This window comes from Brettanomyces nanus, chromosome 4, assembly GCF_011074865.1.
Source record: "Brettanomyces nanus chromosome 4, complete sequence".
In the NCBI taxonomy this organism is placed as follows: domain Eukaryota; kingdom Fungi; phylum Ascomycota; class Pichiomycetes; order Pichiales; family Pichiaceae; genus Brettanomyces; species Brettanomyces nanus.
Window position 1 is genome coordinate 1192391 of NC_052377.1, and position 24419 is coordinate 1216809.

General features: G+C 41.4%; 12 protein-coding genes across 12 annotated transcripts; 6 read left to right on the forward strand and 6 right to left on the reverse strand.

Moving 5' to 3' along the window:
• Positions 1 to 791: 791 nt before the first annotated feature.
• FOA43_003795 (uncharacterized protein) lies at positions 792 to 2864 on the forward strand (the record flags this gene model as incomplete). The annotated part of the gene is made up of 1 exon (XM_038924043.1): positions 792 to 2864. The coding sequence occupies one exon, from the start codon at positions 792 to 794 to the stop codon at positions 2862 to 2864; it is 2073 nt and encodes a 690-aa protein (XP_038779971.1).
• A 27-nt stretch (positions 2865 to 2891) lies between these two features.
• On the forward strand, positions 2892 to 3666 carry HPT1 (hypoxanthine-guanine phosphoribosyltransferase; the record flags this gene model as incomplete). Its single annotated transcript, XM_038924044.1, has 3 exons — positions 2892 to 2898; positions 2935 to 2941; positions 3030 to 3666. The coding sequence occupies 3 exons, from the start codon at positions 2892 to 2894 to the stop codon at positions 3664 to 3666; spliced, it is 651 nt and encodes a 216-aa protein (XP_038779972.1).
• A 31-nt stretch (positions 3667 to 3697) lies between these two features.
• On the reverse strand, positions 3698 to 5349 carry FOA43_003797 (uncharacterized protein; the record flags this gene model as incomplete). The annotated part of the gene is made up of 2 exons (XM_038924045.1): positions 3698 to 5213; positions 5342 to 5349. The coding sequence occupies 2 exons, from the start codon at positions 5347 to 5349 to the stop codon at positions 3698 to 3700; spliced, it is 1524 nt and encodes a 507-aa protein (XP_038779973.1).
• Positions 5350 to 5588: 239 nt separating this feature from the next.
• Positions 5589 to 7169, reverse strand: FOA43_003798 (uncharacterized protein; the record flags this gene model as incomplete). The annotated part of the gene is made up of 1 exon (XM_038924046.1): positions 5589 to 7169. The coding sequence occupies one exon, from the start codon at positions 7167 to 7169 to the stop codon at positions 5589 to 5591; it is 1581 nt and encodes a 526-aa protein (XP_038779974.1).
• Positions 7170 to 7692: 523 nt separating this feature from the next.
• FOA43_003799 (uncharacterized protein) lies at positions 7693 to 8247 on the reverse strand (the record flags this gene model as incomplete). The annotated part of the gene is made up of 1 exon (XM_038924047.1): positions 7693 to 8247. One exon carries the CDS (start codon positions 8245 to 8247, stop codon positions 7693 to 7695), a length of 555 nt encoding a protein of 184 aa, XP_038779975.1.
• A 1434-nt stretch (positions 8248 to 9681) lies between these two features.
• Positions 9682 to 12234, forward strand: FOA43_003800 (uncharacterized protein; the record flags this gene model as incomplete). The annotated part of the gene is made up of 1 exon (XM_038924048.1): positions 9682 to 12234. One exon carries the CDS (start codon positions 9682 to 9684, stop codon positions 12232 to 12234), a length of 2553 nt encoding a protein of 850 aa, XP_038779976.1.
• A 1208-nt stretch (positions 12235 to 13442) lies between these two features.
• Positions 13443 to 14417, forward strand: TCA8 (Succinate--CoA ligase [ADP-forming] subunit alpha, mitochondrial; the record flags this gene model as incomplete). The annotated part of the gene is made up of 1 exon (XM_038924049.1): positions 13443 to 14417. The coding sequence occupies one exon, from the start codon at positions 13443 to 13445 to the stop codon at positions 14415 to 14417; it is 975 nt and encodes a 324-aa protein (XP_038779977.1).
• Positions 14418 to 14951: 534 nt separating this feature from the next.
• On the reverse strand, positions 14952 to 16370 carry FOA43_003802 (uncharacterized protein; the record flags this gene model as incomplete). The annotated part of the gene is made up of 1 exon (XM_038924050.1): positions 14952 to 16370. The coding sequence occupies one exon, from the start codon at positions 16368 to 16370 to the stop codon at positions 14952 to 14954; it is 1419 nt and encodes a 472-aa protein (XP_038779978.1).
• A 253-nt stretch (positions 16371 to 16623) lies between these two features.
• Positions 16624 to 17310, forward strand: FOA43_003803 (uncharacterized protein; the record flags this gene model as incomplete). The annotated part of the gene is made up of 1 exon (XM_038924051.1): positions 16624 to 17310. The coding sequence occupies one exon, from the start codon at positions 16624 to 16626 to the stop codon at positions 17308 to 17310; it is 687 nt and encodes a 228-aa protein (XP_038779979.1).
• A 1217-nt stretch (positions 17311 to 18527) lies between these two features.
• FOA43_003804 (uncharacterized protein) lies at positions 18528 to 19103 on the reverse strand (the record flags this gene model as incomplete). Its single annotated transcript, XM_038924052.1, has 1 exon — positions 18528 to 19103. One exon carries the CDS (start codon positions 19101 to 19103, stop codon positions 18528 to 18530), a length of 576 nt encoding a protein of 191 aa, XP_038779980.1.
• A 274-nt stretch (positions 19104 to 19377) lies between these two features.
• Positions 19378 to 21114, reverse strand: FOA43_003805 (uncharacterized protein; the record flags this gene model as incomplete). The annotated part of the gene is made up of 1 exon (XM_038924053.1): positions 19378 to 21114. The coding sequence occupies one exon, from the start codon at positions 21112 to 21114 to the stop codon at positions 19378 to 19380; it is 1737 nt and encodes a 578-aa protein (XP_038779981.1).
• An 822-nt stretch (positions 21115 to 21936) lies between these two features.
• On the forward strand, positions 21937 to 23784 carry FOA43_003806 (uncharacterized protein; the record flags this gene model as incomplete). The annotated part of the gene is made up of 1 exon (XM_038924054.1): positions 21937 to 23784. One exon carries the CDS (start codon positions 21937 to 21939, stop codon positions 23782 to 23784), a length of 1848 nt encoding a protein of 615 aa, XP_038779982.1.
• Positions 23785 to 24419: the final 635 nt, after the last annotated feature.

The following is a 24419-nucleotide window of genomic DNA, read 5'->3' on the forward strand; positions in this document are numbered from 1 at the left end:
TCTGTAGGGAACAAAAAAATCCTTCTCACCATTTCTCCGGTCCATCATCTGTTCTTTTGCTTTGTTATACATAAACAGCCATGCATTTAATGTATACACTCGGACCGGACGGTAAGAGAATCTATACTCTTGATAAACTCACAGCGTCAGGTGAAATAACGAAGTCTGCCCACCCGGCTAGATTCTCTCCAGACGATAAGTATTCCAGACAGAGAGTTACACTAAAGAGAAGATTTGGATTACTTTTGAAGAAGGAGAACTAATCATTGGGAACACCTTGAGGACATTGGTTCTCGTATAATTTGTTTAAAGGATGGGTTTTTTTTGTCTATATAGACATTTAATATATGATGCTAGAATCTATTTAAGCCATCTACACCACATTATAGTGATGGGATATGGTTTTCGTTTGCCTGATGGAATTCCATTAGTCGGTGATTGATGCGCTTGTATGAGCACTTGTTAAGCACTTAGCTGCTCCTTACGGGCTGTAAAATCAGTTTTATACTTACCACACTACTCAAGATCCGGAGGTTATTTGGTCTCTCTTGTCCTTATCTCCTCTGCTCGCAATTTTTTACCTCCGAACGCGGCATCACGCCTCTGGAGACTAACAGATTAGACACCACACTCGCTTCTCCACCAGCTTTTTTTTTTGCTATATATATCCCATTCAGCAATTGAACTATTTCTTTATATTCTTGTCTTGGATGAAACTCTTCAGTTTGTTACAAAGAGCAAGAATAAGTTTTCCATATTTGAAAAGACCAATAATCAGAACCAATTCCACCATGTCCAGTATAAAAACTGAGGATTACTTTGCTGATAGTAATGCTCCAATTGCCAGAATTGAGGCCGGTAAATACTTTAGGCAGTTGACTCGTAAAGAGCAGTTGTACGCCCATTATTTTTCTAAGGCAGGTCATTGGGGAACTAGAACCGTCCTACGTTCTGTTTCACCCGAATCAGAAGATATATTTGACCTTATCCTTGCGATTCATGAGGCTGTCAAAGGTGATTACTCTAATACCAAGAATGCAATGGGAGAAGAACCCGTGCAAAAATACTTGGAGTATGCGTCCCAGTTTTTGGCCAATTTGGGTAATTACAAATCGTTCGGTGATGTTAAGTTTGTTCCGAGAATCTCCTTAACCGAGCTCAAGACGCTAGTTGAACTTACCAACAGCGAGTCTGCTCTTCAGTTATTTGAAGACGTCAGAATTCCCTTATATTCATTGGATAGCAGTGTTGCTCTTCTAGGATCCCCAGAGGAAGGCCATGTGTCTGGATACTACTTGAATTTGGTTACCAAGGTCGAAGGTGAAGCTGTGGATGCTGCATTGGCCAGTAAGGGCATCATGCCTGAGAATGTCAGAGTTGAAAAGGCTGGCGATGGAGAATTTATTGTCCATGTGGCCAGTGCAAATATCTCAAATGCCACTGGCTATTATCCAGAGAAGATTGATTTCAAAGTTAGGGCAGAGCCTGCTAGTTTGACCTTTGACTTCGGCGATCATTCAAGGGAGTTTAAGGGGGTGGTAGAAAACCTAGAGCAGGCAAAGAATTACGCCGCTAATGACAATCAAGTTAAGATGCTTGAAAATTACATTGCGGCTTTCATGACAGGTTCAATGAACTGCCATTATAACTCTCAGATACATTGGGTTAAGGACATAGGTCCTTCTGTTGAGACCAACATTGGATTTATTGAGACCTACCGTGATTACCTTGGTACCAAGGGGGAGTGGGAATGCTTAGTGGCCATGGTGAACAAGGATAGGACCAAAAAGTTCAGTGAATTGGTTAGCAATGCAAAGAACTTCATCACCAAATTGCCATGGGATAAATCATTTGAGAAAGATGATTTTACTCCACCTGATTTTACTTCTTTGGAAGTTTTGACTTTTGCCGGCTCAGGATGTCCAATTGGTATTAATATTCCAAATTACGATAAAATCAGAATCAATGTGGGTTTCAAAAACGTTTCCTTGGGCAACATTCTCAATGCAAAGTCTAGAAAGGAGCCTATTTCTTTTATTTCTCAGGACCTTCAGAATGTTTATGACGAATATCGAACACAGGCATTTGAGGTACAGGTTGGCATTCATGAATTGCTAGGTCACGGCACTGGAAAATTGTTGATGCAGAACGATGATAAGAGTTTCAACTTTGACACTGCAAACCCACCTATTGGTTTGGATGGTAAACCGGTCAAGACATACTACAAACCTGGAGAGACTTGGGGATCATTATTTGGCTCTCTCGCTGGTCCTTATGAGGAGTGTAGAGCTGAATCTGTGGCCATGTTCTTGGTTACCGATCGCAAGTTGCTTGAAATTTTTGGTTATCATACTAAAGAGGAACAAGATAGAGTGATCTACGTCTCCTATTTGTCGATGTGCAGAGCAGGCTTGTTGGCACTCGAATTCTACGATCCGGAGAACAAAAAATGGGGACAGCCTCACTGCCAGGCTAGATATGCCATTATGAAAACCTACCTTGATGCTGGTGAAGGGTTATTGAAGTTCAAATACACCAAGAATGACTTTTCCGATCTTTTCATTGAGGTGGACCAATCAAAGATCGCTACAGTGGGCCAGATGGCAATTGGTGAGTTTTTGAGAAAATTGCACCTTTACAAGTGCTCGGCCGATGTTAAGAACGGATCCAGTTTCTTCAATGATTTAACATCTATTAATGACGATTTATTGAAGTTCAGAGATATCGTTCTTAAAAAGAAACTTCCAAGAAAACAGTTGGTCCAGGCCAATACTTTTGTTACCAAGAAGAACGAGGTCGAATTGCGCGAATATGATGAAACTGAGGTTGGTATTATTAAGTCCTTCGCTGAGAGGGAGACTTAAAACTAATTTTTCAAGAACAATAAAAAAATGCGCTGTAAAATTGAACACTAATAAACTTTAAGAATCATAGATAAGAAGTCATAAAATCTTGAGATTGGAGTCAAGATAAGTTTTTCTGGTTATTCGAAGACATTCACATTATTTTTTCTTGCTTTTGCTGCTTAGGCCCTTTTCAAAGATGACAGAAGAAACTAAAAAGTTGTTCATATCATACAATCATGTCCATCAGCTTTGCAAAGAGGCTGCTGACAAGATTCGCAAGCTTGATATAGATTATATCATTGCTATTGGTGGTGGTGGTTTCATTCCCGCACGTATATTACGGACATTTTTGAAGGAGCCAGGAAAGCCAAGTAAGAGGATTTTTGCAATTATTTTATCCCTCTATGAGGATGCCAACACTGTTAGTACCACTGTGGAGGAGGTTGGATCCAAGGTAAAAAGAATACAATGGATTAACTATGGCGACTCTGGGATTGATCTTATTAATAAAAAGGTTCTTATTATTGATGAGGTTGATGATACTAGAACAACGTTGCATTATGCACTCAATGAACTACAAGGAGATGCTCAGGAGCAGGCCCGTAGAATGGGGCTAAAGGATTCGAATACGGAGTTTTTCATTTACGTTCTCCATAATAAGCTCAAACCCAAAAAGGCGGATCTTCCAGCTTCCATAATGGATGGTAAACATTATATCGCTAGCAGAGACGTTCCAGACTGCTGGATTGCCTACCCATGGGAAAGCAATGACATTGCTTACCAACAGAAGATGGCTGAAGAGCAAGGCAACGACATTTGAGTACTGATTCATATATTATTTAATTATATTTCTAAACTCTGTGAGTTTCCCATCTGAATATTTCCACAAGTGCATCTTTCAGGGGCACTCGAACTTCTAACCTTTCCTGCTCTGTTTTAGTGTTTGCTGCAAGTTTATTTCTGGAGATTAGCCAGCCTCTTAGAACGCATAGACAGAGGCCTGCCGCGAAGTAAACGCACCCAACGAAAATCGCAGGATCTCTGTACTGAGTTCGACTTGCAGGTCCCCCACTTTTCAAAGAAATACCAATGATAGGTGAAATCATACCAGATACACCAACAGAGACCCACGACATCGACATACCAATTCCAAATTTTCTCAAACCAACGACAGCACCATTGATTGTGGCCATAGTAAACCAGAGAGTACCCATAAGCGAGCCTTCAATCAATGCAAACACTATAGCTGTAGCATAATTCTTACAGGGAAGCCACATTGCAAATGAAAAAAGCCCAACTAACCAGCTAGCTATGATTGTTGTCTGAATAGGACCAATGATATCTGCTATCTTACCAACTATGGGACGGCCATAGATAATACCAACGGCCACCATAGTGGAAACTACAGATGCCTCCTCTGTACCGTATCCCATAGACCGAGTGAAATCTCCTAAATTATACATTAAAGTCACGTATCCAAGCATAGTGAACACATTCCATGCCATCATCACGTAGGTACCAAAGGTACGGCAAACATCCTTGTCATATATTTTATAAATCGGCATAATCTTGTCGTTTCTGCTCTTCATCAAAAAGCAGGCAGCGATGTTGAGGACAAAGCACATAATGGCCTGAGTTCTCAATGCCCATTCCCAACCATGCTGCCTCAAAATTGGCTCCATGCCGATGTTATAGACAATACCACCGATACCAGAACCGGCGGTTACAAGGCCCACGGCTAGATTTCTTTTTCCACCGGGGCCACCTTTGAACCACTGGGGAACAATGATAACACTAGGCACAGAGACAAGTGCCATGCCTAAACCTTGAAGAAAACCTTGCGTCAAAACAAGCTCCCAGATCCTAATAGAGAAGGATGCCATTAGCACACCTGCAAACTGAATAAAGGTACCGATAATGATAGTACGACGGATACCAATGACGCCAACAAGATAATTAATTAATGGTGCAAAAATCAAACCAGAAGCAAATGTTAATCCTCCAATAACTCCAAAAATAATTTTAGGGGTACCAGGAAAGATGTCATTATTAACGTACTCCTGTAAATACAATGCGTAGGCCGAGTTAGCTCCCCAGGTATTAAAGTTCGTTAAGGCACAACCGATAGCGGAAAGTAAACCCCATCCACTGAACTTGTCCGGAATATCGGAGTTCAATGATCTGATGGTTCTAACTCGCTCCATGTTTATCACTGGATCACTAGTATTTGTTTGATCGTAAACGCGTTCATCGTATCCTAAAACATAACTCTCTTCATCGCCTTCTGAAAAAACCGATTCTGGGTTCGAAATCGAGTTCTGCGCAGAAGTCTCTATATCCGCAGCGGTATCTATATTTTCAGTAACTCTTGAAGCCACAGAAGGTCGTGTACATTCTGTCTTCTCAGTATTCAATGAATTCATTGGGAAATAACAAACACGAAGTCAAATAGGAAATAACCAATATACTTAAACTGGATGAATCTAGATAATGACGGACACATTTCATCAAAGTGTAGAATAAAAACGTGAGTGAAGCTGGGGGATTAAATGACTGAACAAATTTAACGGATTAATAATCCAATGATTTATCGGATATAATTATACAATAAGACTCAAAAGAAAGTTATGCGCTATGTAATTAATGTGTGCAAAAAATATGCGCATAAATCATTTGAACCCTGCTGTACATTTGATGTGATTCAGTAGATGGACGGATGTCTCTCAGAATACGACGTATGATCTAAACCCTGTAATCGCCTAATCTGAAAAATCCCCTGAGAGCTTGTTTTGGAGGGACTCTGACTTTTAAAGTCTCTTTTTCGGAATTTAGATTCGGAGTCAGCTCGTTTCTTACAATGATCCAACCTCTTAAGACGCATAATGTAAGTCCCGCACCAAAGTAGCAGCAGCCCACAAAAATGGTTGGATCCCTATATTGAGACCTGCCTTCGGAGGTGCTACTTTTCAAAGCTATACTAATGATTGGAGAAACGAGTCCAGATGATCCCACGGCAATCCACGTGAGAGACATACCAATACCAAACTTTTGAAGTCCTATAACCTCACCATTAATTGTAGGCATAGTTATCCAGATGGTACCCATTATGGAGCCTTCTAAAAGTGCAAACGCAATAGCAGTTGCATAGTTTTTGCATGGGAGCCACATGGCGAAAACAAGGAGACTCGTTAACCAGCTGGCCAAAATGGCAGTCTGAACGGGTCCGAAAATGTCTGCGAACTGTCCCACAATAGGACGACCATATATGATACCAACAGATACCATGGTAGAAACAATGGATCCCTGCTGCGCTCCATATCCCAGAGATCGGGTAAAGTCTCCTAAAGTATACATTAAGGTTACGTAACCTAGCAAAGTAAACATCTCCCAAACCATCATAACCATACAGCCAAAGCTTGAAAACACTTTCTTATCGTAGATTTTGAAAATTGGTTTGATATGCTCATCTCTGGCTTTCACCATCATCACTGCAATAAGATTTAGGACGATACAAATGATTGCCTGGGTTCTGAGAGCCCAATGCCATCCTCTCTGCTTTAATATAGGCTCCATCCCTATATTATAAACTATACCACCGATACCAGAGCCTGCAGATTGAATGCCGACAGCCAAGTTTCTTTTTCCACCAGGTCCTCCTTTGAACCATTGTGGAACAATAGTTACCATTGGTACTGCCACCATGGCCATGCCTATACCTTGCAGAACACCTTGGGTACAATAAAGCTGCCATAATTTTGTGGAAAAGGATGCGAGCATAGCACCAGCAAACTGCACAACAGCACCTGCTATGATGGTTTGCCGAAGACCAAAATAACCAATCATGTGATTGATAAACGCAGCAAAGATCAAACCGCTTCCAAAAGTTAGACCACCAATGGCACCAAATTGTACTTCACTGGTTCCCGGGAAAAGGTTTCCATGGATATATTCCTGAAGATACAAGGCATAGGCAGAATTGGATCCCCAGGTGTTGAAATTAAAGATGGTGCACCCGATAGTAGAAAGTAAACCCCATCCAGTAAATGTATCCGGGATCTCATCATTGATCTCCTCAGATATAAACGTTTGTACCCTGCTTAGAGTATGCTTCGAATGGTTGGTATTGGTCTTGTCGAAAATACGCTGGTCATAACTCAATATATCATCAGGATCTGCCGTCAGATTGGTATTTCGAGAGACTATGGAAGCAGCCCTTGATATATTCTGCCACGGATCCTCTGTCAAATTGTCTAATTGTGTAGCATCACTATTGAAGGTTGTAGGGGCATCTGAACTCTGCTCATCATTACTTTTTTCTTGCATTTTTGAACGATGTCTTAGTTACAGCCCAGATAATTGTGCATTCATTAACGTTCTTATGTCATATTTATAGTGGCAGATCAAGCAAATAACAGATAGGCGTAGAGAGCGGTCCTACCTAGAGCAATTTAGTTGAGACCTCTACACTAGCTAGTTGCAGAACTGCTGAGCCCTCTACTAGCTAACTGCAAAGCTGGTCCGTTTTTTTCCTTTTACAAAATGAGATATGAATTATAGTGATTACAAGACGCTTTGACCATATGCAATCCAGGTGACAGCCAGTTTACGAAAAAAATCTGCTCAACTCACTATTGGAGCCACTACGAACCTGAATTGCGGAAATTTACGGATCTCACTAGGTAGCAACAAAATAGAAATTTCTAGCGGCATTTGATCTCTGATCGGGTAAATCGGATTTTACAAAGAATCAAAATGATTGATTAATAAATAAATAAATAGATGTGGAAGTGATAAAGGATAAAGGCCTAGGATGATGCGTAGCGGCACCACAACTTAACCTAGACGTTTATTTGGCGATGGTAAACATTCTGACTGGGTATTCATCACTATACATACCACTTTCTTCCTCAGTCAGAATTCGCAGTTTAAACTGCTTGTTGAGATTCGGAGCAACGACGGGTTCTCCGGATTTGCCCAATACTTCTCCATTAATAATAATTTTCGGAGCCGCATTCAAAATATCTACTAGCTGAATGGTGTTTTTATCGACAACCGCCAATTGCTTCACGCCTTCCTCACCCTTTTGAAGCCTCGAATGGGCCTCACTTCCCACCGTTAACAAGCCTCCAATCCTGGCCTGTGTAAATGTGGATATACGCGGATAAGCTCTTCTAGTATCTCTCTTCAAGTAATCATTGTTAACAATATCTCCCGCAGGAACTGTCCTTGCATCTTTGTAGATGTTTGGGTTGGAACCTGGAGAAGGAACTCTATAGTAAGGAACATAGGGGTTACCTGAAGATCTATTTGGCACTGCCACAAGCAATCTTCGAATCTTTTCCCAGATGCCCTTTGATCCTGTAGTATATTTCTTCCAGACAGGAACCGGTCCTCCACTCATTGTGCTATAAAGATAAGAGAATTGACGATAATGAATGGTTACAAAGTTTGTAACGGTTTAAGTTGACTTCGCCCCAGTAAATAAGGAAGGACACAAAAAGAACGAAAGGAAGAACTTTGAGAAAAAAACTTCGAGAACAAAAAGGGCTGTGCTCAGTTATGTAATCAATGACGTAAACCTTTTACTAGGGAAAATCAGCTGATGTCTATCTGCCCGTATTATCCTATGTCCGATCATTTGAAGATCGGTATCATTACCTCTTACTAGATCCATATCTTTGTTCGTCCATGTCTCGATACTTTTTTCGGAATTCCAGAAGTCTGAGAAGCGACGATCGGTTCAGGGAACTCCCCGTTGAGTTAAGTGATGAAGGTTCAAGTACTGAGTTATCTGATAATACGGACACAGATGAAAACAGCTCTGATGAAGAAGAACAGCATCAGATACATCAAACCCAAAATGAGTACTCGGATAGAATTCCGGAGGTCAATGTACGAGATTTGATTGATTTAGCAGGACAAATCATGCGGCATAGTTCTGCAAATGATGGAGCTTCAGTAAGGTTTAGGTTCCCGGCCAACTCTATGGCTGAAGAGGCTAATAATAGGAGAGAGATTATAATTCAGAACGGAAGTAATGATGCTACTAGTGATCTGGGGAGTCGGTTTCTCGTTCACAGACTAAGGAATACTGATAATTCTGACACTAGAAACAGTCCGGGAAGGCATCCCCAAGTAACCGTAAGGTTTGAACCTGGAGTAAGGGATGGTGGAAGAATTCCTGCTTTTGGCCCCGGAAGACTCGCAACGCGCCCATTCTGGATGGAGTTTGCAGACTTTATTACAGTGACACTGTTTCTCGTTGTTATATTTCGGTTAATTCGCAACGCTTTAAGTGTAACCTCATTCTCCAAGGACATACTGCAAGATACGTTCGAGTTCATCGATTCGATGAGAGATGCTACATCTGACAATTTAGTACATAACGTATCGAGCACGACCAGCTCGTTCAGTACAAACAATTCGTCGAACACATCGAGCACATCCAACCCCTCTGAATCACCCTCCTCATTGATCATGAAATTCGGTAACGTCATTGATCAGGAATTTCCTACACTTAACAAATCATGGAAAGTGGTGCTTACTATTGCCGCTTTCTATCCTTATACTATTATATCTTCGAGCTTCCTGATCGCCTCATTTGTCTTCTCTATCTTCTGTTTGGCTTTGTCTGTAGGAAAGCGATGGCGCAGCATCCAGGAATTTTTTGTTTCTGTTATGAAAAACGGTGAAGACTGTGTATAAATACTGTCATAATGAATGAATTAAATGAATGGCACCACACCATCCACTTCTCGTCCTCTAACTTTTTTTTTCTCCTTACAAAAAATTTGCTTGTTCATTCACCATCTTTGTTTATTCACCATCAAGCATAATGCCTCCAAAGAAGAAGCTTACCTTAAAAAGGCCCAATAGTGAGGATTCTGAAATCACGGGAGTTTCGGCTGACTCCGTTGTATCCTCTGGTGGCCCAAGCAATGGCTCAAAAAAACCGAGGACCTCCTCCTCCAAGAGTCGTTCCAGTGCAACCAGTGGAACCAATGGAACCAATGGAACTAGTGTGATTAGCGGAACCAATGGTACCGGTGGAACTAGCGCTGCCGTATTGCAGAGACGGCGGGAGGGTAGAATAAGAGCCATGGAAAGATTACAAACCAAATTGAATGAGCTGGGAATAAGAAGAGTTGATGACGAAAACCGGTTGAACTTCTCATCTATTACATCAATACAGTTTATCAATCAAAAAAATTACTTTACAGACTACTTAAAGCGTGATGAGCAGTTTCGAATGATTCGACAAATGAAAGAACGGGTGTTCGAAAGTCGTCAGGCCAAAAAGAAAAAACAGAACAATGATAAGATGAAGAATCAAGACATTATTGCCAAATTGAAGCACACTCCTAGTGTCGGGAGTATGACCTCATCTGCGGTCAACTCTAGTGGAACGGAGGATGATGATGATGATGCCGATGATAATGGTGGGGAAGGAGTCATTATATTTCATCCAGGATCTGAAAATATACGAATTGGACGGTCTACCGATGTCAATCCTATCATTGTCAAGAACATCGTGGCTTATAAGCTACCAGAGGGAAAAAAGAGTGACTATTCATCCACTGTAGATCCTTCAAGGGAGCTTGACTCTGAGGGCGACATCATCATTGACGATCCAAAATACCTGAAGAATAAGAAGGCTATCACAACCAGTTTTAAGGAGAGGATGAGATTCTATAAAAGAAGAATTGTGCCTAATTCTCACGAAGCTTGCTACTCTTACAACAAGCAAGTGCGGCCTGAGATTGTGCCTGACCACAATGATATTCATAAGGTTGAATATTTGCAAACCGAAGAGATTAAAGAGAATTACGTCATCGGTGAAGATGTATTCAGATTACAAAACTTGAATAGATGGCTTGTCAGGTCACCGTTTCTTGCCAGAGGTTTCAATGATAATGATTTAAGCTACGACACTCCCACAGAGATTTTGGGTGATATCGAATTGATTTTAATGGACACCTTAAGGAAAAAGTTTGGTATTGGGAGCAAGAAGGACTTAGCATCCTATAACTGTATCTTTGTCATCCCGAATATGTACCACAAGTCTTACGTGGAGACTATGGTTGATTTCTTATTAAATACAATGGGATTCTCCCAGATCGCTCTAATTGAGGAAGGATTGGCTGCGACCTTTGGTTCTGGTATCAGTACCGGATGTGTTATTGATGTTGGCGCTGCCACCACAAAAGTTTGCTGTGTTGAAGAGGGAATGATTATTCCGAACTCTCAAATCGTGTTGAACTATGGATCCAATGATATCACAAGGTTTTTCATCAAGAACTTGTTGGCGCAGCAGTTTCCTTATAAAGAGATCAACTTGAATGATTGGAATGATTGGAAGCTTGCTAATGAGTTAAAGCAGAATTTCGTTACTTTCAACGATGTCAACGTGGCTGTTCAAGGATTCAGTTTTGTGAGTCGCAAACCGGGAAGGGAGGTCGAGAAATTCCAATTTAAAGTGTTTGACGAGGTGATGGTGTCGCCAATGGCATTATTTTATCCCGATGCATTTATCGAAGACGACAAAGACGCGGGCAGCGGAGTTATTTTAGGCAAGTATGGTCCAAACAAGGTGATTCGTAGGAGAGGACTTTTTGAGAATCGGGCAGGAATATTTGAAGGATTTGAAAATGATGATCCTATGTCGTTGTTGCAGCAGATGGAGGGAGAAGGAAAATTGATTAGTGAAATGGATTTGAAGGAGATCGTGAATTTACTGTTAGTTCTGGGTAACGGTGAGGATGGCAGTTACGGAGGGTTAATGCCTTCGCAGCGTAAAGAGTACAGTGATGATTGGCATGATACAACCGGCACGAATTCTGAGCGTAAGAATATGACCGCGTTAGATGAGGCAGTGTTGGAATCAATCACAATGGCTGGATATGACAATACGGAAAGATTGACCACGTTGTACGGGAACATCTCCCTTATTGGAGGAGGATCCAAAATAGAAGGGTTTGATCAGATGCTACTTGATCGACTGAATATTACACGGTCACCAATTCTAGCTTCCAACAAGTTGGCGACAATTGTAGATCTAGTTAGGGGGTGGAAGGAGGATTGGACAACGACAGAAAAAAAAAAGAGAGAGAAACTGGAGCAAGCAGGTAAGAATGCAGATAAATTGAAAGAAGAGAAGTTTGAATTGACTAAGTCTCAATTACAGAGAATCTCCAATGTGGTGAACAATTCCCAACTCCTCCCTATAGAGATCTTAGTCAATGCTAACGTGGATCCGTCGACATTGAGTTGGAAAGGAGGTTCAGTGTTTGCAAGATTAAAGATCCTAGATGAGCTTTGGCTTAACCAGATGGATTGGGATCGACTAGGTTCCCGGGGTTTAAATTACGTTAGTATGTTTAGCTATTAGTATAAAAATGTTACGTATTTCTACAATATCATATAAATGCATGAAATCCTCTAATTGCTCACCAAATGCTACATAAATTACGGCCACCGATGGAAAGAGTAAATGTACCGGTCAGATTCGAGGAATTTTCCGTGAATCATGGTAGTCACAACCCCATCCATCATACACTGACAGGAGCACAAGTTTCTACCTATTGCAGCTCTTGAATAGACAGTAATCGGCCGGTGGGGAATGCGTTGGCCGACCTCTGCATCTGGCGGAGATTTGAAAAAAAAAATAACGTGGAGTTGTATCGGGCTGCAGTGGTGAAAGGAAAAGAATCCAATGTTGTCCGAAACTTCGACTTTGTCTAGCCGCCTGCGGGCTGAATATTTAGCGGGGGAGGTGGGTTTGCCGAGGCGGGAAAAGGCCGAAGATTCCATGCGAGTTCCGCTATATGGCGCATGATTGGCTAGTTGATTTAGCAGTAAATGGCAGAAAGTTACCAGGATTCGATCTGGTCAATCTATTGATGGTGTATTTAGGGGAAACTATGAAATCAGTGATACCTGCTGTAAGCTCATTCTATACCCCCAGGCATGCACTGGACGAATCATGTCGGCCATATAGTGTTCTTCCCTAGGGGTACGACCCGTCCTTTCCCCCCACAGGCTTGTCTCAGGGGGCGGCAAAATAAATTACAGCAGAGGATTCGAAACACAATAGCTCCCGATGGCTCAGCGGGGAGTCTTGGGGTGAGCGACAGAGCTCACAAGCCCGCTGTTCCGCTGCCCGGTACTCTTTCGCGCTCGCACCTAGACAGTTGGGTCGTTACTTCTCTCTCCCGTGATCCACCAGGGCATCGCTAAAGCCTCACATACCTCCGCCTATGCAGACACATAAAAACGAGCTTTTCATGCCCCCTCTGTCCCGCTTCCCCCACGCTGCCCCACGAACAATTAATCTTACTGCCGGAAAGCGCGCGGCCTCATTTGGCTTTTCGGAACACTCTGCACATCTTCATCCTTGAATAACGCTTCCTTCCTGCCGTATTGGTTTTTTCTTTTTGCACCGAATTGTCGATTTAACTTAAGTGCTGATTTTTCATTCTTTTCTTTCTAATCACCACTTTTTCTTCCTATTATTTCTTCTTCTTATTTCTGTTTTGTTGGTGTTTACTTACTATTCATTACAACTAGAAAAGTTCTGCGTTTTTGTTTATAGTCACAATGTTCACAAAGGGAATGCTTAGAAGATCTTTCTCGACTTCGAGAGTCGCCAAGAGCTATGCCGATACCATCAAGAACTTGAAGGTCAATAAGGATACCAAGGTTATATTCCAGGGTTTCACCGGTAAACAGGCTACTTTCCATGCCCAACAATCTATTGAATATGGTACCAAAATCGTTGGTGGTACCAACCCAAGAAAGGCTGGTCAACTCCACCTAGGAAAGCCAGTCTTTGCCTCGGTCGCTGATGCCATGAAAGAGACCGGTGCCACCGCTTCCGGTATTTTTGTTCCACCTCCTGTTGCTGCTGCTGCCATTGAGGAAGCTATTGCTGCTGAAATTCCTTTGGTTGTGTGTATTACCGAAGGTATCCCTCAGCAGGATATGTTGAGAATTTCTCAGATGTTGAAGTCACAATCCAAGACTAGATTGGTTGGTCCAAATTGCCCTGGTATTATTTCTCCAGATCAATGTAAGATCGGTATTATGCCTCAATCAGTCTTCAAGCGTGGTAAGATTGGTGTCGTGTCTAGATCCGGTACTTTGACTTACGAGGCTGTTGCCCAAACTACTGAGGTTGGTCTTGGTCAATCTTTGGTTATTGGTATGGGTGGTGATCCATCTCCAGGTACTAACTTCATTGATGCCTTAACTTTGTTCCTTAATGACGCTGAGACCGAAGGTATCATTATGATTGGTGAAATTGGTGGTTCCGCTGAAGAAGAAGCTGCTGAATTCTTGAAGCAATACAACCTTACAAGAAAGGTTCCAAAGCCTGTCGCTTCCTTCATTGCTGGTCTAACTGCTCCTCCAGGAAGAAGAATGGGTCACGCTGGTGCTTTGATTTCTGGTGGTAAGGGTACTGCCCAATCCAAGATTGATGCTTTGAAGGCTGCAGGTGTTTCTGTTGTTCCATCTCCAGGTAGATTGGGTAAGGCTTTGATGGATCAATTCAAGGCTAGCAATCTTTTGTAAGTGTCTAGATGACTTTACTTGCCCGGGCTGATCAGCTTTCAATGATATTTCTTTTTGCCTTTTAACTGTCTTTCTGTTTCTGATTTTATCTTTATTCTTGTTTTTGTTCTTGTTCTTGTCATTGTTCCTGTTTTTCTTTTATGTTTGCCTTTTCCTTTGTCTTTACTGATACGCTTTTGACTAGATATACTTAGAACAATTTGTAAGGAATGACTAGATCTTCGAAGCATTAATGTTTCACTTCTTTTTATTTTTCATGACTATATGTTATCGTTCGTAGATAGGTTCTGTGCGCGTTGTAGAGTTGGCAGACCACTCTCGAGAGGGTCTGGTGTATTGAAAGTATTTCATATCGTTACCGTCATGTATACCTAATACTGGTGCATAGATAGCTAAGGCTTAGCTACGACAACTACTGAGAACTATAAATCTCCTACTGTTGCTGATTATCCTCCCTTTCTCAGGGAATCTCGAACTGTTATACTATAAACACTTTTATTCAATCCTATTTTATCCGTAGCGAGATGGTCATTATTATTGCAATATCCGTTCAAGCTTGTGCTTCCATTGCTGAAGGTTGTTTTGCAGTTTGATTAGATTCTTAACTTTCTCATTTGTCTCTTGCATTGGTACTTGAACAGAACCGTTCCGTAATGCATCGTACATTTTGTAATACTGGCGATAAGTGTCCTGAAATTTCAGTATCAATTGTCGAATCGAGGCATCGTCATTGTCGTCTAGACCTTCCTTTGAATTTGCATGACGAAGCAAAGTCTTTTCCTCAATTACTTCCTCATCACTCTCTGAGTATGAGCTCAACGGTGAGGATTTGTCTGATCTATGGACAGACATGGACAACGAAGACGTTGACGATGACGAGTAATCGTCCGATAATTTTCTATTACTAAACCTTCTTCTTTTTTTTCTTCTGCTAGAACTATCAACTGGATCATCATCATCGACCTGATCCTCGTTCTGATTTTCATCTTCTTTGATACGTGCACATACAGTACCTTTACTGTTGTCTAAATTGGTATCCTTGTTTCCTCTTGCATCAGCTCCACTGATTGCGACAGTGGCCCCTTTACGCCCAGTAGGAGAAAAACCTTTCTTCTTTAGCGGTTTGAGCTGTGGATACGGGACCAGTTGTGGAGTTAAAGGTCTAGATCTGCTAGAACGCCGTGGAAGTATTGTAACTGGCTGTATTAAGGGCTGCAAGTCCAGTTCCTCATGAGTATCTTCTTTTTGAAGCTCTTGCTGTGTGCGTTCTTCCTTTTTTGGAACGGTAATCTCTCTGGTATCGCTAGAAATCATTAATCGAAGTGGGTTGAACTTACTATATCCAGCATTGTCCAACAAACGATTCAACTCGGGCGTCGGACTGCGCGACTTCAAGTCCATTACACATTCAGGTCGTATCAAGCCATTTTTTCCTATAATTCTATTGTAAATGCCTCTTAGTGTGTCACGGTTTTCGCCCCTAAACATGGTCACTAAATCAGAGAGCTTGCTTGGCACATCCCTTTCTAGAACCTTTTCCATCACTTTATACTGTAGATTCAACTTTTCGACATCGCTAATACTGCCTTCGTTATGGATTTTGGAATCCATAGGAGTCAATCGTCTATCAACCCTGCCGATACTGACGCACTTAAAGAAGGGGTCAGAAGATTTCTTGGGCTTAATTGAAGCATAAAGGTCGACATTGGCCTCCTTCAAGTTGGATAACTTACACACCACTTTATTTTCAAGCTCGATGCTTTCAATGCGATTATTTTTGACAACCACTTTGACACTTTTCCGGTCTGTAGAGTACGATTTGGCCAATTCCAGCAATTGCTGATTGGATAATTTCAGCAAGGCGTTGAAGAATAATCCTCTGGATTGAGATCCTTCCGGATCTTTTGACCCTGTAGATGACAGAGGCAGTAAATAAGAAATCAGCTGCGGCATGATACCTGAAGGATCAAACAGGGGTACAGAATCAATAAAAAGGATGCAAATTCCTTCTGTCTCTATTTATAACAGATCAATTTATTGTTTTCTCGCTTACCAAATCTTAAAACCCCCACCCCCCTTCCACTTCGCAGATCAGAGCAGAATAAGAATGATTAGGAGCGAGAGAAAAGGTTTGAGCTTTGCACGTAACAATTTTTGCACGACACCAGTTTACGCCTAAGCAGTACTTTGCTTTCATATCCTTACGATGGATCCATTCAATGACGTATACCAAGATGGTGTGGAACAACTAGCTAAATTGAAGACCACTTCACCTAACTCACTAGATTTCAACAACATCAAAAATGAACTAATCGAGATTATAGGAGACCTTGAAAATGCCATCCAGTCTGTGAAACAGTCAAAGCAAAGGGCGGCCTTAGGCAATGGTAATGATAGCTTTCCGGAGATTGATTTGTTTGAATTAAGTGAGAGGGAAAAGAAGCTAGAAGACATGAAGTCTCAATTCAATGGAGTGATGAGTTCGGTAGACCTCAAGGGTCATTACTCTGATAATCCTTTCAGTGGTGAGGCGGTAGAGGTGGACCCTAAGCACGTAGGATTACCACCACCACAAAACGAGTCAGATGATAATTACAGAGAGTATCATCAGCAGTTGTTGCAGGAGCAGGATGATCTCATATCCACTGGATTGGCCACCTCAATCGAGAATCTACATAGTCAGGCAGTTAATATAGGAGATGAGTTGACCTACCACGAAGAGTTATTGGACGGAGTTGAAGAAGATCTAGATCGTTTAAACTTTAAGATCGTTAATAATGGTATTAAACGGGTCAACAAGTTTCTAGCCACTAATAAGAGGGGAGGTGACTGCTGTATTGCTGTTCTCATTGTCGTCTTAATTATAATATTGGTTTTGTTGATTATCCTATGATTGATTCTTCTTTTCACTCTATATGCACTGTATATTAGCTTTAATCTCCACTCTTTCTTCCTATGCTAATCTCTGTTGTTCGATGTCCATAGACGGTCTGAAGAAACAGAGATCATGTTAACGCTTCCATCTCAATCATGTTCTGAAAGTGGCTTGCACTTTATGTAACTATAAGTGACAAAATGAGCATGACAGTATATTTGTCGCAAAGATGTAGCGTACCGTGAATAGTTTGAACAACCTGTACTTGAGTTAAGCAACGTATCACACAACTCTTTTAGGAAATCAAATCACGGATAGCTATAGTACATTACTGTCTACTAAGGAACCAATAAAGTTTTGAAAAGAAGTCATTTTTACAAACCATTCTGAATATAAACCACTTCTTTCAAATATTAAATGAAAAAATAAAAATGAATACACAACTTGGATTGGTTGAAGAAATATGTTTATACCACAAAAGCTTTGGTGTTTTATTGTATCATCTATTTCTGATATCATACCACCTTCGTGCAGTTCAGGTCAATCCTTTATTGCACTGCCTTTCGCTAAAATATACCAAGCACCACTAATCATTTTTCTTCTCGGCTAGGATCTCATACTACCTTGATAGCAAAACATTTCTCATGGTTTTATCATTGAGCCGACGGCCATCAAGATTGGAATATCTTGACAGTAAGGGACAAAAATTGGATGTTAGGGCACACCAGAGAACCTACCAGGGCGCTTATATCCGTACGTGTCTAGGGTGCTTAGGCTTTTCGTTGCTTGTAATGAAGCTTTTCTCCAAAGAATTCATGCCTCTAGGGATGGTTTATCAGGCATATGCATTAGTTCTATGCTTCGTCGCTCATCTCCGTTCGAAGAACGTAGACATGTATTTCATCAACTTCAATGACCCTAATTGGTACAAGAACTATGAGATTGAAGCTCATAGGCTGCATCAACATGAACGAGAAGCGAACACTAACGAAATTCCAGCCAATTATACATCGTACCAGTCAAGCAGTGATAATGCAGGCATTATCCCAGGCATTATCCCTGGATCCGAAGACAAATACTATTTTAAAACCAGTGGCAATGTGGTGCTCTGGTTGGTTGCGATAAGTTTAGGGTGTAACATAACACTATTTGTACTACTATCTAGAGTATAATATAATAAAAGGCGAACACACATACAGAAATGAGGAACACCGCTTCTTGGGCAGCTTACGTGTTCACTCCTCCTTAACGCCTCCCACGCCACTAGTCTCAGCCTTCTCAATAGAAGCCTTGTCAGTTTTAACACTGTTCTGACCAGTCATACCACTGAACAAACCAGGAGCAGCCTTGAAAGGTCTCTTCAAGTCACCAGAAGCAGCTTTGTGGAAAATATGAATCTGAACTTCCTTATTCTCCAAGGCGCCCTTGACAGGACTGATAGATTGCATGACTAAAGGATTAGCAAACTTCATGTAAAGATGCATGAAACCAGTCATTGCAATACTAGTAAAGACACCCTTGATAGCACTCTGAAGCTGAGCCAAATCATAGTCCTTAACGGTCGTGACGACCAACTTGGACTCGGTCTCTCCAGCCATAGTGTTTGGTGGCTCAACATACTTCAAAGTAGTGAGATCATTCTTCGACGTAATAAGGTATCGAGTATAACAGTATATGGCCAAAGTGAGAAGAGTACCAGTAATGAAGGCGGCTCTCACGTAGAAAAGCACAGTAGGGTCCTCAAAGTTGAGCTTTCTGGACACCTGCATAGTAACAAGCATCAAAACAAGATTAGTGACTGCTGGATTCATCTTGGTAGGGAGTTAACAACGGAAAGAAAAAATCAGTTTTATTCTTTGGATCGAACTAGAGGATAAGGCGTGGCCTCTAACATATTTAAGAGCACAGCGAAAAAGTCGAGACACCCTTCGTGAACCCGGAAAATTTTTTTTTTTTGATTGATACCGGGCAATGAGGATGGACTAACAATCTCTCCGAAAAAGACAACGAAGAGATTAGAGACTACCGTACAAATTGGGAGGGGAGGGGAGGGGGATTAAAGAGCCTAGAAAATAATATCTAACATTAAAATATAATCGATTTTTTGGCTATATCTGCAAACAGATTCCACCAAGTGGACTGTCGAACAGTCTGGATATTGGCTGGATCGGATGAGGGATTCGAAAGACAACTTGTAATGGCCCACTGCCCATCTAAATACACGGAGAGTGATCCGATATTCTGGAAACTCAAAGAAGGCAGTGCTCTGCCTATCCATTTCCGAACGAATCCCTGTTGATCTTGCCGAACGCAATGGGCCCCTAAGACCATTAGAGGAAAGAGCAGACAGTGATCTAAAATACTTGAAGCATTGTCACCGGCAGTAGAACTTTCGGGAACCGATTTCAGCTTTGAAAGAAACGTACTCACAGTAGATTGAACCTGCTGATCATCAATGCCAGCACCTAAAATGACCCGACTGTAGTAGACGAGACCCACGTCAGCGTAACCTGCTACAAACAAATTCCAAGGAGAGTTCACCTTAGGTGTACTTAGCTTTAACAAGAGAGAAAATCGTTCCTCTAAATCGTTCATAAAACTCAAGGGTAAGTTGCCAGTCTTCAGCAGTAGCTGCGAATTAGTTAGAAACGAGAGTGCCTCCATCACCTGCAAATAAGGGTCTCCGGAGCCGATGACACCAAACCAGCAATCACAATCTCCCAAGCTGAACCAGCCATTCTGGGGCATGCAAGTGACCGATTCTCCTGAGAGAATGCAATAGATGAGATCCATAGTGGCAAATAGTGAAAATAGACGGGCGGTTAAAGGACTACCGGTCTTAAGACAGCGAAGGAAGTTTGGATTTCTTTTGACGATCTCATTAAGAATAGCTCTTGCTCCAAATAAATGGGTAGGAACAATGTTAAAATTGGTACAGTCAATCACACTATCCAAGATGCTCATCAAAATACATGCATCCAATAGGGCTTCCATGTCTTTCAAATCAGACTTTGAAGTAGCCCCATTTTCGGCTGCGTGAGCCGTCTCTTGTCGGATCTTATCCACCAACATTTGAATTGAATGAGCCTTCCTCTGCTGTACTTCTTCCAGGGAGATACTGGCGGGACTGCCATTATGGATATAACATGCGGTAAGTGTACTGATCATATTCTGGAGGATTGGACTGTTTTGAGCTACTTCCAGCCCTGATTCATCCAGAGACTTTCCAAAAGCATGCAATTTTGCAATGAGAACGTTTCTAAAATAGTCAAACTCTCTAGAGCTATCGGAGCTAGTGTTCTGCTCCTGACTTGCTGCCCGTGGTTCTGCGGATGAACTAATAGCGGTATTAGGAGTTGAAGGCGTCGATGAACTCTGCCTCACTGATTTCGTAGTACTATTATCAGCCACAGAAACAACTCTTTTTTCTTTGTCATTGATACTTCTGATCAATGTGAATAGAGGCTTTGCATTGCGACCACTGAACATGTAGAAGTTGTTCTTACCTGTATTACCTTCAAGTTCACCACCACCACCCTTCGAACTAGCTACAGAATTGATATTCAGCACTTTACCCCATTTCAAATTGAATCGGTCATAATTGCAATCAAGTCCCTGCTTAAGACACCTCTTACATAAGGGTTTGTCCAATGAGCATTTGACTCGATGCTTAAGACATTGGTTACAGCTACCCTCAACGGTCCTTATTCTCTTAAATTGCTTTCTAGGCTTCTTGGATTCGGACCCACATTCAAACTTAGACTGTATCGGTACATCGGCTTTTGCCGAAGTGTTATTTTTTGGCAGACTCCGAGGAAACATTTATAGAACTTCCTTCAGTAGGCTTCGTTCCGTGATGGGTAGAACCATTGTCATGTTTGTAATTGTTATTGATCACAGAGGATGGAGGAACCGTCTCATGTCTACCAATATCTGACTTATGTTTCATATAGATGTCGTTCGAATGGAATTATTATAATCTAAAGAAGAGGAGACAAATAATAGAAATAAGCATATTTGGCAGTGAAAGAAAGAGTCAGGACCCGTGAAAAAAAAAAAAAAAGAAAGAATACGAACCTCTCATCTCATCGCATCATGAACCCGAATAGGCATCCGAAACGATGGAGATCATCTCTTCACAAGCTTCCCAACGGTTTCCGGCCCATTTCCTATCTTGAATTAATGTATTTAGAGAGTTTTACAATTACGGGGTAAACCATTTTGCTATTCATAAATACATTTAATCTGAACAAAAAATAATAAGATCTACGAAACTAAACAGAGTAGTTCTATTGAAAGTGGTTTGTCCTTACTTACGGGGGAGGAGTCCCCACCGTCAATTTGACCAGGAAGGAAACACTGAAGCAACATTATATCGTTGGACAACTTTTTTTGTCGCTTTCTTTGCAGATTTCAGAACAAGTAGGTGGTGCATTAAATAAGAAAAATAGAGAGAAGAAAAATAAAATCGATAATTATTTTAATCTTGTTATCTTCATCTTTAAGGGCCTGTTTTATATTTCATTATCAACATGATCCGCACTCGAATATCATTGAGGACAATACAATTGGCGAGAAATATACACTTGAGTAATATAGCGGCTGGACCGACTATCAAAGGCACTTTTTGTTTCTCCCACTTCAATGACATCACCTAAACTAGATGAGCCAATTGAAGTTGAGAAACGATACAAGATTTTAGAGTCAAAACTTCAGGATCTTTACAATCGGTCAAACACAAGCCTACGAATCTCGGCATCAGATTTTACTACTCTCAAAAATAATGCCACCGCTAAAGGAATCATGTATCCATCAGTGAATAATGTTAATCAGCTCCCTCAAGTGATGACTGAGGACGAGATGGTGACTTTTATTGAATCCACGCTTATACCGAAACTTAATTCCAAAGAGACCTCTGAATTCGATTATGACTACAGAGCGTTGGTCACAAGCTTACCCTACTTTTCTTCAGAAGAAGCTTTACCCGTGCTTAAAATCAAGGATGGACGGGAGAAGAAGGCGATAAACAAATATGTTCAAGAACTTACGAGTTATAATTACATCAAAGTGCCACAGATTGAATTAAAGGTAATGGAAATACTTGATTTGATGATTCGAAACAGAGCTGAATTGTTCAGCCTGGAAACGTATCGGTCGTTGGTGAAGCTGTACTCGATGAGATATCAATTTGATCGGGTGATGGAGATCTTTGGGTTGATGGATAAAAACGAGATGTCGGGAGATATTCAATCATACAACATTGCGATCTATGAGTCAATGAAGACGGGAAATAAGTACAGATTGCGACAAGCGGCATATTTCTGTAGGGAATTGAATGAGAGATCCAAGCTCGATCTCCTCACAGTGAATGCAATAGCTGCAGGATTGAAAAACGAGAAAGATATGCTTAAAATGGTTTCCCTAATGGATGCATATCGACTTCCATACTACTTTTCAAAAACATTCTTCAGCCGAATAGGTATCCGGTACTCTCGTTCGCTGGGATTAGAAGAACAGTTGGACCCCGAACGATTTAGCAGACACGAATTAATGTGCATTGTAAATTTATGGCTAAAGGATGAGGTCGAGGCAGAGAGAGAAGACTACGATATTGTGAAACTTTACCAGGAATTTGATTTGTATGTGAGAAAGAATCTCTTGCAGCCAACACGTCGCAGCTTTGACTTGTTGCTCGGATATTTAATTAAAAGGGAACAGAACTTCCCCTACGCAGTGGCTTTCTATCACTTTTTTCAAACAAAATATGGCAGTGGCTTATCAGATTTGCCGAACGAGTTAAACGAGTGGGAAGTATTCGGATGGTTGATAGAAACTTTGATTCATTCAGGATCGTTGAACGACCCTGAAAAATCACCGAATTGGGATAAAACTGTAAGGTACGTCTATATGAAATCGATTGACCCTGCATCAGGGCAGTCGACGGTGAGGCTGGAGGTTGTAGAAAGTTTGAATTTAGTTGCACTAAAAAGGAAAATTTTTGGTTTTAACCTGAACAACAGGCTTACGCTGATGGAGGTGGAGGAGTTGGAGAGACAACTGAAGAAACTTAGATGGACAAAGACCATGCCTACGTGGGGTTTCGAGGATAACCACCTTGCATTTCGACAGGCTTCATACTACTTTGGGTGGGTTCACAAACCGGCAGCTGACAGTCGTCTAATTGGCACCGTTAGTTCCATTAAATCCATTGAATCCATTGAGTCCGTTGATTCCGTAGGTTCCGTTGGTTTTATTGGTTCTAAAAAGGCCTCGTCTTACGAGATAAACAAGCGGCAGAAAGAAATGAAACAGGAATTACGCAGGTCGAAGCATAAACGCAGAGGCGCCCAGGCCATAAAAGGCAAGGTTCCAAAATCTGTTATGAAACTAATCAACAAATCTGATAGTGAGGGATTAATTGACAATGGCCCATACGACATATGGATTACGAACCTATACGCAACCTCCCAAAAAGAGAAAAGAAATGCTTAGCAAAGAGCCACCCGAGCCGAGTACTAGCGAAACCAGTTGAAGCCGTTAGGCGGCGGCAATAAAGAGAATGTCTGAGCACTGAAGTAACGAGATGGATCTTCATAATGTCTTTAAGCGGAAATAATGCAAGGGTTTCTCAACAATCATACGCGAAGGAAACCAGAACAAGCCCACCAATCCCCTAATCTGATTTTATGAATGGTGCAGGTGGCATCATGCAATCATGCAATAATGCACGTATAGACCCTCGAAATATCTCGTTTAGGTAGTCCAGTCGAAAATGTAGAGCTCTCACACCTTGTTGTCAACAAACCAAGAAATTCCAAAGGCATCAAAAAAAAACTTTTCATGCATAAATGGAATGACGCGTCTTCTCAATTTCTCCCCCCTGATGCGCACCCCGAATTGTGTATCTCTGTTTACATTTTTATTCTCCCCCCCCCCCCAATTGTTGCCACACACGGTTTTCCTTTTTCACTGTTTATCACTTCCATTAGACCAACTGAAAGTCGACCAAGAACATTCCTACTCTGTTTTCCTCTAGCTTAGCCGTCGACAAGATTGCGATGTTCTTTAACTGAGCCTGAACTATTTTCTAATTTTTGCACTTCATTTGAGTTCTTCTTAGTGTCACT